The 18,347-nt window shown below is 37.6% G+C and overlaps 1 protein-coding gene across 7 annotated transcripts; it reads right to left on the bottom strand.

Annotated features, from left to right (window-relative positions):
* Positions 1-1,498: 1,498 nt before the first annotated feature.
* On the bottom strand, positions 1,499-18,261 carry LOC121234805. 7 transcript variants are annotated; one of them, XM_041130908.1, is made up of 17 exons: positions 17,897-18,261; positions 17,298-17,797; positions 17,093-17,158; positions 16,031-16,150; positions 15,826-15,930; positions 9,359-9,424; positions 8,348-8,575; positions 8,033-8,290; positions 7,114-7,203; positions 5,912-5,977; positions 5,685-5,750; positions 5,456-5,521; positions 4,603-4,668; positions 3,977-4,096; positions 3,563-3,811; positions 2,134-2,379; positions 1,499-1,907 (listed from the first exon to the last, which is right to left on the bottom strand). In XM_041130908.1, the coding sequence occupies exons 2-17, from the start codon at positions 17,676-17,678 to the stop codon at positions 1,806-1,808; spliced, it is 2,295 nt and encodes a 764-aa protein (XP_040986842.1). In that variant the 5' UTR covers positions 17,679-17,797; positions 17,897-18,261; the 3' UTR covers positions 1,499-1,805. The 7 variants fall into 7 exon arrangements, with proteins under 7 accessions (XP_040986842.1, XP_040986843.1, XP_040986844.1 ...); XM_041130909.1 differs by having other exon boundaries at positions 17,885-18,261; XM_041130910.1 differs by lacking the exon at positions 16,031-16,150 and having other exon boundaries at positions 15,826-15,891.
* Positions 18,262-18,347: the final 86 nt, after the last annotated feature.

An 18,347-nucleotide genomic window follows, 5' to 3' on the forward strand; every position in this document is an offset into this window, starting at 1 on the left:
TGGGCTTCCAAATTTATTTTGATTTCAACTACGTAAATAATATCTTATCAAAATAATCTTACAAACTAATATATCTTGAATCTTGACGTAAGATATTAGATTTATTTTATAATAACAATAACTTTTCAGTATCAAACTACTTTAATTTATAAATTCAATTTTATAAGATTTTACTAAGAACCTAAATTTAATGTCTCAAGTCAAGTTAGACCAAATATTTGGCATTGATTTAAGCGGCCTAGCTCTCAAAGAATGCATTGTATATGTGATTTTTAATGTCAATCAACATAGAGTAGTTTGATTTGTGATTTTATATATTAAAGTATATACAATTATGAGTCAACCACTCATCCCCTACAAAATCGGTTTTCAGTTTCAGAATCAATGCGCCTATTTATCTAGCGTTAGGACACGTGGTGAGAGTAAATACTAAAAGCCAATAGCAGCTAGCCACATGACTACTCACACCTTTCAGGCACCACTCCAATTATATTATTAGGGAGGCGAGAGTTGGTTGAGAGGAAAGAAAAAAATGAATGCATAAATAAATAAATAAAGTAGATTTTAGTTGAGGCCTTAAATGAGCAATGTCCCACACCAACTCTCTCTCTATCTTTTGATGCAATATTTTTAACATTTTTTTAATACATAATTAATACTTTTGCAATCAATTCTTAATAAGAATTTCTTATTAAGTAAATCATTTTAAAATTTAGAGATATATAATACTATAAATAAAATTTCTTTTTTAATAATACTATAAACACTCTGTGCAGGATTCCAGACTCTAAAATGAAAGCGAATTATTTGTTCAGAGGAGTCTGACGAAACACTTTGTTTTAAAATACCACAATAACCAATATTAAAAGCATCTGTTTCAACAATTTTAAAAGAATCAGTAGTAAAAATGCCAAGATACGGAAAAATTTTGATATGTCTTGATCTGTTTAACACTGTTAGTGTGAACTTTTGACCAAACAGGAAGATTTTTCTGTAGTCGTTGAAATAAATGATGGTTCTACTCCCACAGCTGAGAGCTCCTGTTGATTGATTTTACTTTATTTTATTTTATTTTATTTTACAAGTATTTTTAATAGAGTGAAAATAACACCTAATATGGGTGGTTCAATTTATCACTGGATGTCATATAAAATGAACATGCTTTCTTCAATAGAGTGAAAATACCACCTCATCTGTATAAATGAAATAGCCCCCTACACTCGTGTCAATTTTAAGGATAGTAGTGGGCACACTGATTCAAAGAATGCTGCTCCTACCGCCAGGGTATAGGCGGCTCAGCTCATTGTTCGACAGAGTGCACACATCAGTTTTACGAATTTATTTGTGGTACAAGTTAGGGCATATATGCAATGAGAAGATAAATACAGTGAGGGACCTTGAATTGCAAAACAACAGCAAAGCCAAAAATAGACAATGAGAATTTGATAAAATAAAACCCAGAAAAAAAAAAAAAAAAAAAAAAAAAAAAAAAACGAGAAACAGTCAGAAAATGGCGTTTTGGTAGACTAGAAGTGCCATGACGGCATTTTTTGCCATTCCAGTAACAAACCAACCAAGCCCTTAGCCCCCTCCTCCCTTCCCAAAACAACCCACCACCATGGGGTTTATTATATAATGTATAAAGTTACAAATCCTTGGAACAGTGATTCCTAGAATTCTAGGGCTTCTAGAGCAAAAATATTTACACAGGCTGCTGAAGAGTGGCATCATTTCAGCTTCCACTTCCAAGTCCCAGCCACCCCAGCCTCATCTCTAGTTACAGATCACCAAAAGGAAGATGCTGATCATTCCCAGCCTGAGCCTGGGTGTACTGGATGGTCAAACATACAAGCTTGCCCAAACTTGCAAATGCCATAGCGACTAAATTGTTCACAAATATTATGATCCTGTATTTCAGAGAACAAGAGCATGAAAGTAACTAATCAAGGCAAAGAAAGCATATGGTAACCTTTCCAAGAGCAGAACAAATGTTTAAAATTATATGAGATATTTCCCATAGTTAATAATAATCATAAAAAAAACAATAGTTTATCTGCAAGCTTTTTAACAATGGAACTACTTCCCAAGTTTTTAATTTCATTAAGAAAGCACAGCCCAGAAGAATAAACTTACAGGTCTCAAAGGAAGACCCGTGTCACTGAGAGCCCATGGGGGTGACTTCACGATCCTATCCTTAGGGTGGTGATATCTGCAATTCAATTTAAACTTACAAGCCCCAGTTTTTATGAAACGGCTGCACTCAGGTTGGCCAGGTCGTTCTGGATATTCATCAACTTGAATCTGGTCCTCATGGTACATATAGACGTTGGCTTCAGCCAGTGTTGGATGCATACTCATTTCAGGAATATATACAGGAGCCTTAACAATCCACAAACAGGTAAAATTAATAGGATTCCCCTGCTAGGTCTCGTCTACATGTCATCTATTCAGGTATTAGCAAAAGAAAAGAAATCGCAAAAAAGCATAAGCAGCACAAGACTAGGAACAGCCATAGATTTACCAGACTTTCTCGAAACAGAAGCAAATACATAATTGATCCTTATTTGTTACCTAGCTTTTAAATTCTACAGTAATAAGGCATTTGGAAGTTGGAACCCCTGTAATATAGCATCTTTCATCTGTTCCAGTTGCCCTAGAATCTGTCTTCTGTCAACCCGAAGATCAAAATTAATGATTATGTCAAGGGAAAATGTATCCTTTTTGACAACACAATAAAGAAAAAAAAGAAATGTTTGGTCTACACATAAATCTTACACAGTAAAATTTACACACTGATGTGGTTTATGTGATCCATCATATTGTAAAGCTCTTTTTATTGTAAAGTAAATCTGAGGAATTAAATTAAACCACTTTAGTGGGTAAATTTTCTTGTGTAAAATTTGTGTGGAGACCTAACACTTCTCAAGAAAAAATACCCTCCTGTCTGAGGGCACTTACGGAATTTTAAAATTGTGATATGTGAGATAACCGAGGGGCACAATTGACCTAAAACTGAGTCACTTGAGGAATTTGCCTAATCAACCTTCAACCATTTCACCCATGACACACTTTTTTCATCCAGATGTAAACACTGCTTTTTTTTAATAGGTGACTGCTCTTACTTGTAAAGATGCGCTATTTCTTATTCAAAATCTAAGACAACATCCCATAAGAAGCTAAGTCAAATAAAGCTAACAAATGCCGAGGTAGCCTAGAAGTTTAAATGAAAAGACATCATCAGTAAAAATAAATACATGATCTTGTCAAAAGAACCAGGATTTAAAGAGTTTAGAGTCTATTGAAGTTCCATGACAAGAAACAAATCCAATGCCTCCGAAAGGATTAAAAACCAAAGCAAATAATTTGGGCACTGATTATAGGACAAAAATGAACCAGAAAGACGGAGAAATTGCAAGGACCATATACTTAGATTTTAGGTTTACCGGCCAAAGAAAGAAGATAAAAATACTTCATTTTAAAATATTGACATACAGGATCTCACGTGAAATTTACTTTCTTTTTACTAGATAAGAGTAATGAGAGGTACAAAAAACCAAGGTACCTGATAGCCATAACGATTTTGAGGAGGAATGCCGTGCAAAGGTGAAAGCTCCATTGGTACAAGGGGAGTAGTTACATTCAATGTCCTAGGTGGAGACGAGGATGACATTGATGATTGGGAAGCAACTGATGCAGCAGATCCACCATCATCCTCCTGATCCACGGCCAAAGGATCAGGATGATTAAACCAGCAGTTTGCCCCATACTTGCAGGAGCCAGTAGACATGTAGAAGGGGCACTCTTTCGCTCCCTAAGATGAATTAAAACATTGTCAATTAATCAGACCACTAAGACAAAAAAGAGGGGTAACAGAAGTCTCACAAAGAAATTAGAGGTTGAGAATAGAACATAGAAATATCATATAATATGGACACAAAGATTTGTCAAGAAATTATAATTAAGACAGTTGTAATACTGGTCTAATTGGCAAGTCCAGAAAGTTCAACTCTAGAACTGCGGTTCCTGAAGCTTTGCCTTTTGTGTGTTTGTGTTTACAAGCTCTTCCGTACTTGCACACCCCTGACGTCAAGTAACTCTGAAACAGAGCACAAGATGATGAAAACCATCATTAATGCATCATTCACAAAGCACAGAGTCAAAATGAGGTACAAAAAGAGACTAAATGTAAAAGTCACCAAAGAATCTGTTTGTAGGCAATGTTACCCTTTCAAAAAGGAGAAAGTACTATAACCAAAAAAAAAAAAAACAATGTTACAGAAAAGGCTAAATACTCCAATCCATATTAGTTATACCACAATGTTACATAGAAGCTGTAATCTTCCTTCTTTACACACATGGGCAGTGTTAGTAACAATTCATCCAGGCATTGTGCAAACTATCTCGAGTAAGGTACAAAGGATGACTAATATGACAATATTTTTCCATCAATCGAGTTCATCTTGGGCCATAGATAATCAGTGAGATATATTTGAAATATCACTTGGAAAATGCATGAAAAATAAAATGCATGCTAGGGGGAAACTGCTAAAACTGTAGCCTGCAAAGATGTCAGTTAGAGAGACCATGATAATAAAATAAGACCTTGCATTCTGTCTGGCCTGGCCTCTCTGTGGATTCGCCTGGTCCCTTCACCTTCTCCTCGACAACCTTCAAATCAATAAAATTGAAACACCCAATGACAATAGTCTCAAACAAGAAACTAGAGCTTGAGACTGGAACATAGAAATATCATATAACATGGACACAAAGATTTGTCAAAAAATTATAATTAAGGCAGATGCCATACTGGTCTGATTGGCAAGTCCAAAGAGTTAGGCTCCAGAACTGCGGTTCCTGAAGCTTTGTTCTTTGTGTGTTTGTATCTACAAGCTCTTCCATACTTGCACACCCCTGACGTCAAGTACCTCTGAAACAGAGCACAAGAAAAGAACCATAAGATGATGAAAACCATCATTAATGCATCATTCACAAAGCACATAGTCAAAATGAGGTACAAAAAGAGACTAAATGTAAAAGTCACCAAAGAATCTGTTTGTAGGAAATGTTACCCTTTCAAAAAGGAGAATGTACTTTAACAAAAAAAAAAAAAAAAAACAATGTTACAGAAAGTGGCTAAATACTCCAATCCATATTAGTTATACCACAATGTTACATAGAAGCTGTAATCTTCCTTCTTTACACACATGGGCAGTGTTAGTAACAATTCATCCAGGCATTGTGCAAACTATCTTGAGTCAGGTGCAAAGGAAGACTAATATGATAATATTTTTCCATCAATCGAGTCTATCTTGGGCCATAGATAATCAGTGAAATATATTTGAAATATCACTTAGAAAATGCATGAAAGATACAATCTATGCTAGCGGAAAAATTCTGCTAAAACTGTAGCCTGCAAAGCTGTCAGTTACAGAGACCATGACAGTAGAAATAAGACCTTGCATTCTGTCTGGCCTGGCCTCTCTGTGGATTTGCCTGGTCCCTTCACCTTCTGCTTAACAACCTTCAAATCAATAAAATTGAACCACCCCAATCAGTGAAATATATTTGAAATATCACACAGAGAAAATGCATGAAAGATACGATCCATGCTAGCGGAAAAATTCTGCTAAAACTGTAGCCTGCAAAGCTGTCAGTTACAGAGACCATGATAGTAGAAATAAGACCTTGCATTCTGTCTGGCCAGGCCTCTCTGTGGATTTGCCTGGTTTCTTCACCTTCTCCTTAACAACCTTCAAATCAATAAAATTGAACCACCCAAATCAATGAAATATATGTGAAATATCACAGAGAATATGCATGAAAGATACGATCCATGCTAGCGGAAAAATTCTGCTAAAACTGTAGCCTGCAAAGCTGTCAGTTACAGAGACCATGATAGTAGAAATAAGACCTTGCATTCTGTCTGGCCTGCCCTCTCTGTGGATTTGCCTGGTTCCTTGACCTTCTCCTTAACAACCTTCAAATCAATAAAATTGAACCGCCCAATGAAAAAGATTTAGTAACAAAAAAAAAATGTTATCATATGATGCCAACAAAATTAGATGCTTGAAAGAAAAACACACAAAGCACCAACTGCCTGTTCTGTTCGACTGAAATATTCCTGAATGAGAGAGAGAGAGAGAGAGATCATTGATTGATGGAACTACTTTCCTTCCAAACGAAGCTCAAATCAAAGTTTTGAATACTGTTTCGGTGGCCGTTTCGGTTAAGACATTGGAATGAAATATTTCGGTACTGGTACCGTTTCGGGTACAATTTCGGGATAGTCTATATATAATAAATTAATCATATATGTATAAATTATATTTCAAAATAACATTAATGCAAGTCTTAAAAATTTAAAACACATTTATAAAACTCAATAATACTTCTAAGTTCTCAATCCAACTATTTAAAAAAATAATTACTCATCTTCATCACGAAAAGGGAAGTAGGGATTTGATTTTCAGTCCTTGAGAAAAGGGGATTAAAAAAAGTTAAGAAAATAGTCTTCAAATGTGAGAATTCGAGTGAAAATTATAAAAAAGTTAGAATTTTTACATTAATTACAAAAAAATAATAATTTCAGCCGGTACACCGAAAACCGGCCGATATTGACCGAAACGTACCGGTACGGCTGGTATTTGACCCAGTACGAAACCCCTATCTCACCCATATCAATTACTATCTGGTACGGCCGGTACCGGTACGATATTCAAAACATTGGCTCAAACACATAATACCATATCAAAACCAAGCTACCACAATCCATAGTATCACAACAATAACATTATTTCCCTCTCTACCACGGTACTATTTTTCCCTCGAATATTTTTTTTTTATTGGTAAACAAAATTTTATTGATAATTGGGTTAGGCAATAACCCAAGTACATGTGATATATACAAGCACATCACCTATGATTAATTTCCCTCAAATATTAAGCCTTTTTTTCTTTTTCGTTTTTTTTTTTTTTTTTTGGAAAGGGGGGGGGGGTGTTAGTATATAAGGTAAGTCAAACCTCATCTCTAAAAAAAAAACATGCAATATACGATGCATGTTAACAAAAACATTAATGTTAAAACCGTAGCCTGGAAAGATGTCAGTTAAAGACCATGATAGGAGTAAAAAGAACCTTGCATTCTGTTTGGCCTGGCATCGCCATGGATTCTTCCTTTTTCTTCACCTTCTCCATCATAACAGCCTTTGAATTGATAAAATAAAATAAAAAAAACCCAAAATGGTTAGCACCACAAAAAAATCCTATCATACAAAGCCAACAAAATTTGATGTTTGAAAGAAAAACACACAAAGCACTGCGTGTACATTTTGACTGAAATATTCCCAATTCATTGAGAGAGAGAGAGAGAACATCTATTAATAAAATATATCTGAAGTGGGAAAAATAAAATTCACTTAAAGCAGAAATCCGTCCAAACTTCTCAGAAACTACTTTCCATCAAAACCACTTAAAAAAATTAAAAAAAAAAAAAATCCATCAAAACTATCAAAGCTCTAACAAAAGATACCCTAAAAACAAAAACCGACCAACCACAACTCAAACTAATAAACCTAGGTTTAACCCCCAATATTGAGTCCTCAAATCCAACCTCTATTTATAGTAAATTTCAATGTCTAGCATTTATCTAGACTATTTTTACACTAAAGCCCTCGTTCTCCATCTAAAACATATAAAAAATTCTTAGATAGGTAATGATTATTGATTACCTATCATATAAAATGGAACTCATAACTTTAACAACTACAGCTAAGGAGAACGGTGTTACCCTTCTTTTCTCCAAACCCGGTACATTCCTCTCACAGAATCCCCATAAACACGGAGTTTCAGATATCCATAACAAAAACTAGGTTTCTTCTTTGCTGAAACAAAACTTGGACAAATATATACGTAAAAACATGAATAAACATCTACAAATACACAAATACAATACATATAAACATACAGATACTTTTACACATCCATAACACCCACCCACACCCACATATAGAAATAGATGTACATCTGAATATACCTTGTTTTTCCTTCTCAAGGGGCTATTAAACTTATTGGATCCAAACCCACTCGCCCCAGTCTTGAGGCTCCGATACTGATGGCTTTCGGTGAAAGCACCACCATTTCTCTCACCCCTCTCCTCAATCACAGTTTCATTCTCATTCCAATTATCATCTGTTACGATCCAGGGGACTTGAAGGTTTGTATTATCATCCCAACCGTTGCATTCGCTCCCACCGCCCATCTCTTCTTCCCAATTCGAAGGCCCATTCTCTTTCTCACCCTCCAGCACTTCTTCGGCCTCTTTCAAATCCCAGTTCCCCGCTTTCTCATCCTCTTGCTTCAGAACCGGTTCTGATACCTCTTTGAAATCCAGGTGCTGAAGCTTTTCCTGGATGAGCAGTGTGTGCTCATCTGCTGGGTGATCGGGATCAGACAGTGCACGATCGAGCTCATGACTAGGGATTGGAGGCGATTGAAAACCTGATTCCCAGCCCGTGTTGTTGGAATCGGCAATGAGTTTTAATCCAGACAGTCCCATCCTCCCTCTACATTTAGAATCCTAAATTCACAGGAAAAGAGAAAGGGGGCAGAGTGCCAGAGTGTGCGTTAGATAGAAAAACAGTTTCTGTGCGGAAAGGTGGTTTTTTAAGTTCTGACTAAGAAAGGAGAAATGTCTTTTGAGATCCCAAAAATAAAAATACAGAAAGGGGAAATGTCTTAACGTTTTCAATGTTGTATGCTTGTACATGTACAGGTTAAGCTAACACCGGTACATTCTCTCTCAAACCCTCCCTCTCAACCTCTCCTTCCTACTCCTTCCTCCTCTTGCTGTCTCTGCTCCACCTTTGGTCCTCAACATTTTGTTTTCTTGAATTTTCAAGAACAATGACAATAATGTCTGATCTATAGCATTTGAGCCAACACTGTACTACATGCATGCTGGCACTGAAAAACGTATAGACATTTGAACTTCATTCACCATACAAGCTACACGTGAGTCTCATGTGCTCTATGTCCCAAACCTACAACGACAACATGCATCGCGTTGTTTGATACATTAGCTACTGCTAGGGATGGCAATATGTGACATGACTTGGAAACCCAACATGAATATGATATGGAATTAGCAGATTTGGGTTTTGATATAAATGGATTCATGTTAAAACGGGTTGACCCTAAGACATGATTATAAACGGGTCAATAATGCGGGGGTTGGTATATAAGTCAAACCTCATCTCTGAAAAAATACATGCAATGTGTGATGCATGTTAACAAAAGCAATAATGTTAAAACCATAGCCTGGAAGGATGTCAGTAAAAGACCATGATAGAGTAATAAGAACCTTGCATTCTGTTTGGCCTGGCAACACCATGGATTCTTCCTTTTCCTTCACCTTCTCCAAAACAGCCTTTGAATTGATAAAATAAAATAAAGAAACCCAAAGACAAATGGTTAGGACCAAAAACAAAAATCCTATCATACAAAGCCAACAAAATTTGATGTTTGAAAGAAAAACACACAAAGCACCAACTGCATGTTCATTTTGACTGGAATATTCCCAATCCATTGAGAGAGAGAGAGAGAAAGAGATACAGAACATCTATTACTGAAATATATCTGAAGTAGGAAAAATAAAATTCACTTAAAAGCAGAAATCCAAACAAACTTGTCAGAAACACAGAGTTTCACATATACATAAACACAGAGTTTCACATATCCATAAACACAGAGTTTCACATATCCATAAACAAGATGATGAAAACCATCATTAATGCATCATTCACAAAGCACATAGTCAAAATGAGGTACAAAAAGAGACTAAATGTAAAAGTCACCAAAGAATCTGTTTGTAGGAAATGTTACCCTTTCAAAAAGGAAAAAGTACTTTAACAAAAAAAAAAAAAAATGTTACAGAAAGTGGCTAAATACTCCAATCCATATTAGTTATACCACAATGTTACATAGAAGCTGTAATCTTCTTCTTTACACACATGGGCAGTGTTAGTAACAATTCATCCAGGCATTGTGAAAACTATCTTGAGTCAGGGGCAAAGGATGACTAATATGATAATATTTTTCCATCAATAGAGTCCATCTTGGGCCATAGATAATCAGTGAAATATATTTGAAATATCACTTAGAAAATGCCTGAAAAATACTGTCCACAGACTCGCCCCTGTTCCTATATATGCAACACCAATCTGCGATGATCACCCTACGTTTCTTCAAATTGTTGATTGTGAGTAGGGGTGATAAACGGTCCAGTCGGACCGACCGTTTCGGTCCGGTCGGTCTCGGTCCACGTTTTAGAGGATCGAAAAGTTTCGGTCCGGACCAAATGAAAAATAAAAATAAAAAAAATATTTTATATATATTATTTATATAATAATTGTCCAATTAACAATAAAAAATTTTAAATATGTTATTAACATTTGTTAATATTCTATAAATTAAATAATATATAATATCAATTAGTTAATTATATAGTAATTATATAAATTAATAATATAATTTTCATCTAATTTATTATCATTGACCATATAAAATATTTTTTTATTGAGTTTGATACATAATCCACATTAATAAGTCACTTAATTTAATTTAGTATTTTAAATAATTTTTTTTATTAATTATTTAAAAAAAAAAAAAAAGGCCAGACAGAATGGACCGAACGGACTGATAGCTATCGGTCCGGTCCGGTCCCTATGAGTGTTCAATCTGGTCCGGTCCCGGACCGGACCATTTGTACCCCTAATTGTGAGGATCTTACCCAAGGAAGTTGTCCACACAAAGAATGTTGCTTTGGGAGGCGCCTTATGTCTCCAAAGCCTTCTCCATCGAAACTAAATATTGGGCTCTTATGTGAGACTTATAAAAAGAGCGAACCGAGAATGAACCTTTACTTGCGGGTATCCACCACAACATATCTTCTTGCTAATTGCTCAGTTTTATCGAGTACAAAAGGCTGAAAAAGTCTTCAAAGATGCTCATTTCCCAATTTTGTGCCGCCCGACTAAAATTGATATTCCATTGGATTTGCTCCTCTGATATCACATGACTTCAGCCACTGAAATATCTTTGGCACTTGCAATCCGGAAAAGTGAAGGAAATAAATACTTTAGAGCACTGTTACCACACAAAATATCACTCCAAAATTTAATCTTGGAACCCTCACCCACAAGAACTCTTGTGTGTTGAGTAAAGACCCCCCATCCTCTTCTTCTATGTTTTCACAACCCCACTCAATAAGCCCCTCTCACTTCCTTAGTACACCATCCCCCCATAAGCCTTCATATTTGCTCTCAATCACCATCTTCCATAAGGCTTCTGGTTTCTTATTGTATCTCCATAACCATTTTTCAAGTAATGCCCAATTAAAAATTCTCATATTTCTAATACCCAAACCACCATTGGAGATAGGGCAACATATCTTCTCCCACTTGACTAGGTGGAATTTTAACTCCTCACCCACTCCACTCCACTAGAAATCATATTGAAGTTTCTCAATTCGAAATGCCACACTTGCTGTGATAGGGAATAGAGACAAAAAGTAAGTTGGTAGATTAGATAATGTACTCTCGATCAAGGTAATCCTACCACCTTTCGACAGATACATTCTCTTCTATCCTACCAGTCTCTGCTCTATTTTCTCAATCATTGTGTCCCATAATAAGACGCTCTTGAGGCAGCCCCCAACAGGAGTCCAAGATAAGTCATAGGAAGAGAAACGATCTTACACCCAAGAGTGCTAGCCAATTCTCTTATATGATGAACACCACCAATTGGCACCATCTCTAATTTGATGAACACTACCAATTGGCACCATCTCTAATTTGTCAAAATTCACTTTCAACTCGGCTTCAAAACAAAGAAGAAGGGCCTTCAGTGCTCAAATCTGGTTATGATCTGCCTCACAAAAGATAAGTGTGCCATCTACAAATAACAAATGAGAAATATTAATAATTCCCTTATCCGGGGTTCCAATCGAGAAGCCAGTCATGAAACTAATGTTAACCAATGCTGAGGTCATTCTGCTTAGCGCCTTCATCACAATAACAAAAAATAATGGAGACAAAGGTCTCCTTGTTAGGCTCGGCATCGCATGGCTATGCCCAGGAGGGTGATAGATTTATTGTCTTGTTGGCAAGGGATTAGGGGCAATCGCCAGATCGAAACTGTATGGAAGATGGTGCCTTTATGTTTCAAGAATAGGGAATGCTCTCCGGATGGTTTTAGGGCTTTTTTCTTTCATACTTTGTTGCTTTGGGTTTCTTCTATTATATTGAATGGAACGAGTCTAGACAACTTTTATGCTACTCTCCGTAGAACTTAGTTTTGTAATTAGGCTCTTTCCTATATACTTCATGTGTACTCGGGATTTGCCTATTTACGTGGATCAATAAAGTCTCTTTTATCGATATAAAAAAAATTTAAAAAAAAAAAAAAAAAAAAAAAAAAAAAAAAAAAAAAACCTTGTGCGCTATTAAAAAAGCCAGTTGGGCTTCCGTTTATCAAAAATGAGAATTTCACTGTTGATATGCACTTGCAGATCCACGATTGCCACCTCTCCTCAAAACCACACCTCCCAAGAAAGTAAAGAAGAAAATCTCAATTAACGTGATCGTACTCCTTCTCCATGTCTAGCTTGCAGATGATCCCTGCAGTGCCAGCTTTTAGTCTGCTATCAAGGCATTCATTGGCAATAAGAACAATGTCTAAAATCTGTCTACCCTTTACAAAAGCATTTTGGGGTTTTGTAATTATCTTCCCCAATACCTCACCTAGATGATTCACAAGCACCTTGGAAATTATCTTATATACCCCATTTACTAAACTAATAGGCCGAAACTCCCTAATCTCCGCAACCCCAACCTTCTTTGGAATCAATGCGAGAAAAGTGGCGTTAAGGCTTTTCTCAAATTTTCTAACTGAGAAAAGCTCCTAAAACACTCTCATAAGATCATCCTTTTAACACTTCCCAGCATGTTTGAAAGAAACCCATAGAAAAACCATCAAGACCCGGTGCCTTGTCTTTAACTATTTTCCTCACTACTTCGTAAACTTTCGCCTCCTTGAAATGCCTCTCCAGCCGACAAACATCATGCAACCCAATGGAGTCAAAACCAAGCCCATCAAGTGTAGGCCGCCATCCCACCTGCTAGGTAAGTAACTGCTCAAAGAAATCAACTACATGATTGTGAATCATCTGCTCTTCCTTACAATCAACACCATCAATTTTCAGCATCTCAATGTTGTTGGTTCTCCTGTGAGAGTTAGCTATTCTGTGGAAGAACTTCATGTTTCGATCTCCTTCCTTTAACCACAATGCTCTTGATTTTTTACATGAAGAAGTCTCTTCTAATAAAAAATCCTCTCAAGATTTGCGACCAACACTGTCTTCCGAGCTAATTCTTCCTGTCTAAGAGTCTAATCCTCTTGTACCCTCTCTAACTCCTGGATCTCCATCACCTTGTTTTTCTTGTGTTCCCCTATATCACCAAACGATATCATGTTCCAAAGCTTTAAATCTCTTTTTACAGCTTTCAATTTACTCGCGAGGAGTACCCTATATCAAATATGAGGACCACCACTGTCTAACCTTGTCCACAAAGCCTTCAGATTTCAGCCACATATTTTTAAATTTGAAATACCGACACCTTCTTTGGAGACCACCACAATCCAGCATGATAGGCCAATGATCCGAACAAAGACGAGGCATTCTCTTTTGCCATACATCCGGAAAATGACTCTCATTCTGGTGATATTAAGAATCTATCCAGTCGAGACCACGTCTGATTATTAGACCACATAAAATAACCCCCTGCTAGTGGCAGATCCACTAAGTTCAAATCAAAGATGCACTCTGAGAATTCTGTCATTGCTGGCCGCACTTTTCTATTTCCAGAACATTCACTTGGAAATCTTATGACATTAAAATCTCCACCAATGCACCATGGAAGGTCCCACCAGCTATGTACTTCAGCTAATTCTTCCCACAGTAGTCTTCTATTGTTGTCTAAGTTTGGTCCGTATACACCTGCAAAAGCCCACAAAAAGTTATCTGTCACGCTCTTAAAGGAGCATGCTACCGTGAACACCCCTATAAATTCCTCCCTTTTCTCCACCACCCGTCTATCCCCACATCACCAAAACACCTCCTGACGCCCCATTAGATGCCAAATACACCCAATCCACGTGTACACAACTCTATAAACTTCACACAATTCTTCTAATAATTAATTTCAGCTTTCTCTCCTGTAAACAAACAATGTCCGCCTTCCACTCACGAAGCAAGTTTCTTATTTGGAGACGCTTATTGGCCTCGTTGAGCCTGCAAACATTCCACGATACAATTTTGGGTTTCATTGGGGGGAGGCCAAACCCTTCTCTTGACCTGTCCCTGCTGGAACTATCCTCATAATTCATCGAGCATGTTAACCTCTTAAGCTCTCGCTGTTTTTTTGAGTCAGCTTTCCTATGTTGTTGATGCCCCACTTCAATGGCGGCAAGCAGAGCCATAAATTGTTCCTCGAAGCCTTCACACTCCATCCCCACACATTGTCGTATTTCCTTCACCTTGTGAAATACCAGTCTGAAACACTAGATTGAACTGGTAACATATAATTAAGCGAGATAGGCTCACCCACTCTGAATACCATCAGCAAATCTTGTGTCTCTTCCGTAAAAAAATTTTCACCCACCCCAACAGGCCCACTGAGCACTTGGATGAGTCTCTGTGAATTATCTTCTTCAGAAAAAGGCAGTTCTTCATTGCCAAATTGGGAAAGGTAATCTGAACACACCTCCAAATTTTCCTCTGAGTGTTCATCCACCACAGAATCGTCGAGGAGCCGTGTTTGGGAGTTTGCCATAGTATACCCTTCTCCCCCGCATCCCATCAGCGCTTTCTAGCCACCACTCGATAAGGTTGTACAAGAACCAAGAAAACCGGCTAACTCCAACTCAGACCGGCTGCCGGAACACAAAACCGGCCGAAACCGACAAAGAACCAGTCAGTGTGCAGCAGGAATATATGAAAACTGTTGTCGGCCGATTCGGCACCCGTTTGAACAGGAAAAAAACCACTAATAACCCCCCTTCTTCTTCCCCGCGTCTTCTTCTTCCTAAGTTCACGCCGTTCCCTTGTCTGTAACTTTCTTCTAAACTCCCATGGTAGACGACGGCGCCACACGGCATCCCTCCTCCTTCACAGAAGACGTTGATGGTAGACCAAAGATCGCGCTGACGCACGTCGAGACGGATATGATCGGTTTTCTCTCCCAACGACCGGTTTCAGCCGATTCAATAGACTCATGGCAGACGTCAGTGGGGTCTCGGTTTGGCATCGAAACCGACACCGAACCCATCAGTATACAGCCCTACCACTCGACAATGAAACACCACACGAAGGTGTAGGAATGCCCACTGGATGCTCCACTGTCGTTTTCTGGACACAGCATGTACTGACCACCTACTGACTGTTCCACCGCAGTCACAGGCGTCTTCTGTGTCCTTGTCGATGGATCCTTCATCGTCCGCTTGCTTCGTGTCAAGTTTTCTAGTGGATCGAGCCCCTTTACGCCGTTGGATGGATCCCTTTGGCATTCTCTCCACACAGGTTGGGTTCTTCCGTCATGCTGCCCCAAGGCCAAGGCCCAACCCGTAAGCCCACTTAACTTCAGTGAAATATATTTGAAATATCACTTAAAAAATGCATGAAAGATACGATGCATGCTAGGGAGAAAATTCTGCTAAAACTGTAGCTTGCAAAGATGTCAGTTACAAAGACCATAATAGTAGGAAAAAGACCTTGCATTCTGCCTGGCCTAGCCTCTCTGTGGATTCGCCCAGTTCCTTCACCTTCTCCTCAACAACCTTCAAAACAACAGGATTGAACCGCCCAAAGACAATAGTCTTGAAAAGGAAATTAGAGGTTGAGACTAGAACGTAGAAATATCATATAACATGGACACAAATATTTGTCAAGAAATTATAATTAAGACAGATGCCATACTGGTCTCATTGGCAAGTCCAGAGAGTTAGGCTCTAGAACTGCGGTTCTTGAAGTTTTGCTCCTTGTGTGTTTGTATCTACAAGCTCTTCCGTATTTGCACACCCCTGACGTTAAGTAACTCTGAAACAGAGCACAAGAAAAGAACCACAAGACGATGAAAACCATCATTAACGCATCATTCACAAAGCACAGTCAAAATGAGGTACAAAAAAAGATTAAGGTGCCGTTTGGTTAGTGAGTTGAGATGAGATGAGTTGAGATGAAAGTTAAAAATTGAATAAAATATTGTCAGAATATATTTTTTAATATTATTATTGTTTTGAGATTTAAAAAAATTGAATTGTTTATTATATTTTCTGTAAGAATTTGAAAAAGTTGTAATGATGAGATTAGATGAAACACTTTTACTATCCAAATAGGGCAAAAATGTAAAAGTCAACAAAAACCTGTTTGTAGGAAATGTTGGCCTTTCAAAACGAGAAAGTACTCTAACAAAACAAAACAATGTTACAGAAAGTGGCTAAATACTCCAATCCAAATTAGTTATTCCACAATGTTACACAGAAGATGTAATCTTCCTTCTTTACACACATCGGCAGTGTTAGTAACAATTCCTCCAGGAATTATGCAAAGTATCTTGAGTCAGGTGCAAAGGATGACTAATATGATAATAATTTTCCATCAATCGGGTCTATCTTGGGCCATAGATAATCAGTGAAATATATTTGAAATATCACTTAAGCCTCATTTGGTTATGTAGTTCAGATGAGATGGGATGACATGTTTTGTTGAAAGTTGAATAAAATATTGTTATAATATAATTTTTTTAATATAATTTTTGTTTTGAGATTTGAAAAAATTGAATTGTTTATTATATTTTGTGTGAGAGTTTGAGAAAGTTGTAATGATTATATGAGATAAGAAGAGATAGTGTGATTTTGTGTAACCAAATCAGCCCTAGAAAATGCATGAAAGATACGATGCATGCTAGGGGAAAAATTCTGCTAAAACTGTAGCCTGCAAAGATGTCAGTTACAGAGACGATGATAGTAGAAATAAGACCTTGCATTCTGTCTGGCCTGGCCTCTCTGTGGATTCGCCCGGTTCCTTCACCTTCTCCTCAACAACCTTCAAATCAATTAAATTGAACCACCCAATGACAATAGGCTCAAAAAAGAAATTAGAGCTTGAGATTGGAACATAGAAATATCATATAACATGGACACAAAGATTTGTCAAGAAATTATAATTAAGACAGATGCCATACTGGTCTCATTGGCAAGTCCAGAGAGTTAGGCTCTAGAACTGCGGTTCCTGAAGCTTTGCTCCTAGTGTGTTTGTGTCTACAAGCACTTCCTTCCCAATTCGAAGGCCCATTCACTTTCTCACCCTCCAGCACTTTGTCGGCCTCTTTCAAATCCCAGTTCCCAGCTTTCCCATCCTCTTGCTTCAGAACCGGTTCTGATACCTCTTTGAAATCCAGGTGCTGAAGATTTTCCTCGATGACCAGTGTACGCTCATCTGCTGGGCGATCGGGATTAGACGGTGCACGATCGAGCTCAGGATTAGGGATTGGTGACGATTGAAAACCAGATCCCCTGCCTGTGTTGTTGGAATCGGCAACGAGATTTGATCCAGACTGTCCCATTTCTCCCTCTACATTTCGAACCCTAGATTCGCAGGAAAATAAAAAGGGGCCAGAGTGCCAGAGCGTGCGTTAGATAGAACAACAGTTTCTGTGCGAGAGTTAGCTTTTTTAATTCCTTCCTGATTAAGAAAAGAGAAATGTCTTTTGAGATCCCAAAAAATAAAAATTACAGAAAGTAGAAGTGTAACGTTTTGAATGTTGTATACTTGTACATGTACAGGTTAAGCTAAAACTGGTACATTCTCTCTCTAACCCTCCCTCTCTACCTCCCCTCCCTCCTCTTGCTGTCTCTCTGGCTCCACCTTTGGTCCTCTTAACGCTTTGTTTTCTTGAATTTTCAAGAACAATGACAATGACGTTTGAGCCAACACTGTACTGCATCCATGCTGGCACTCAAAAACGTAGTGACGTTTGAGCTTCATTCACTGTAAAAGCGACACGTGAATCTCACGTGCTCTGTGTCGGTGTGTCCCCACTTCTACAACGACGATATGCATCGAGCTGTTTGATTCGTTAGCTACAGCCTACTGCACTCAGCATTGTCGTTCAATAACAAAGCTAAATCCTAGAACGAGTCACGCAATTATCAGACTTCATTTACCTCCTAAACTTATCCCAATTTATTTTAATTTATAATTATAATTTTTTTAAATTTTAATATAAAATATA

This window comes from Juglans microcarpa x Juglans regia, chromosome 6D (assembly GCF_004785595.1).
Source record: "Juglans microcarpa x Juglans regia isolate MS1-56 chromosome 6D, Jm3101_v1.0, whole genome shotgun sequence".
In the NCBI taxonomy this organism is placed as follows: Eukaryota; Viridiplantae; Streptophyta; class Magnoliopsida; order Fagales; family Juglandaceae; genus Juglans; species Juglans microcarpa x Juglans regia.

Coding starts and splice junctions, on each gene's coding strand:
- LOC121234805 (XM_041130908.1), bottom strand. CDS start 17,678: ATGGGACAGTCTGGATCAAATCTCGTTGCCGATTCCAACAACACAGGC. Junction 7,204..8,032: donor CCTTGAGAAGGAAAAACAAG/GTATATTCAGAT, acceptor ATCAATTCAAAG/GCTGTTATGATGGAGAAGGT. Junction 5,751..5,911: donor CAGGCCAGACAGAATGCAAG/GTCTTATTTCTA, acceptor ATTGATTTGAAG/GTTGTTAAGGAGAAGGTGAA.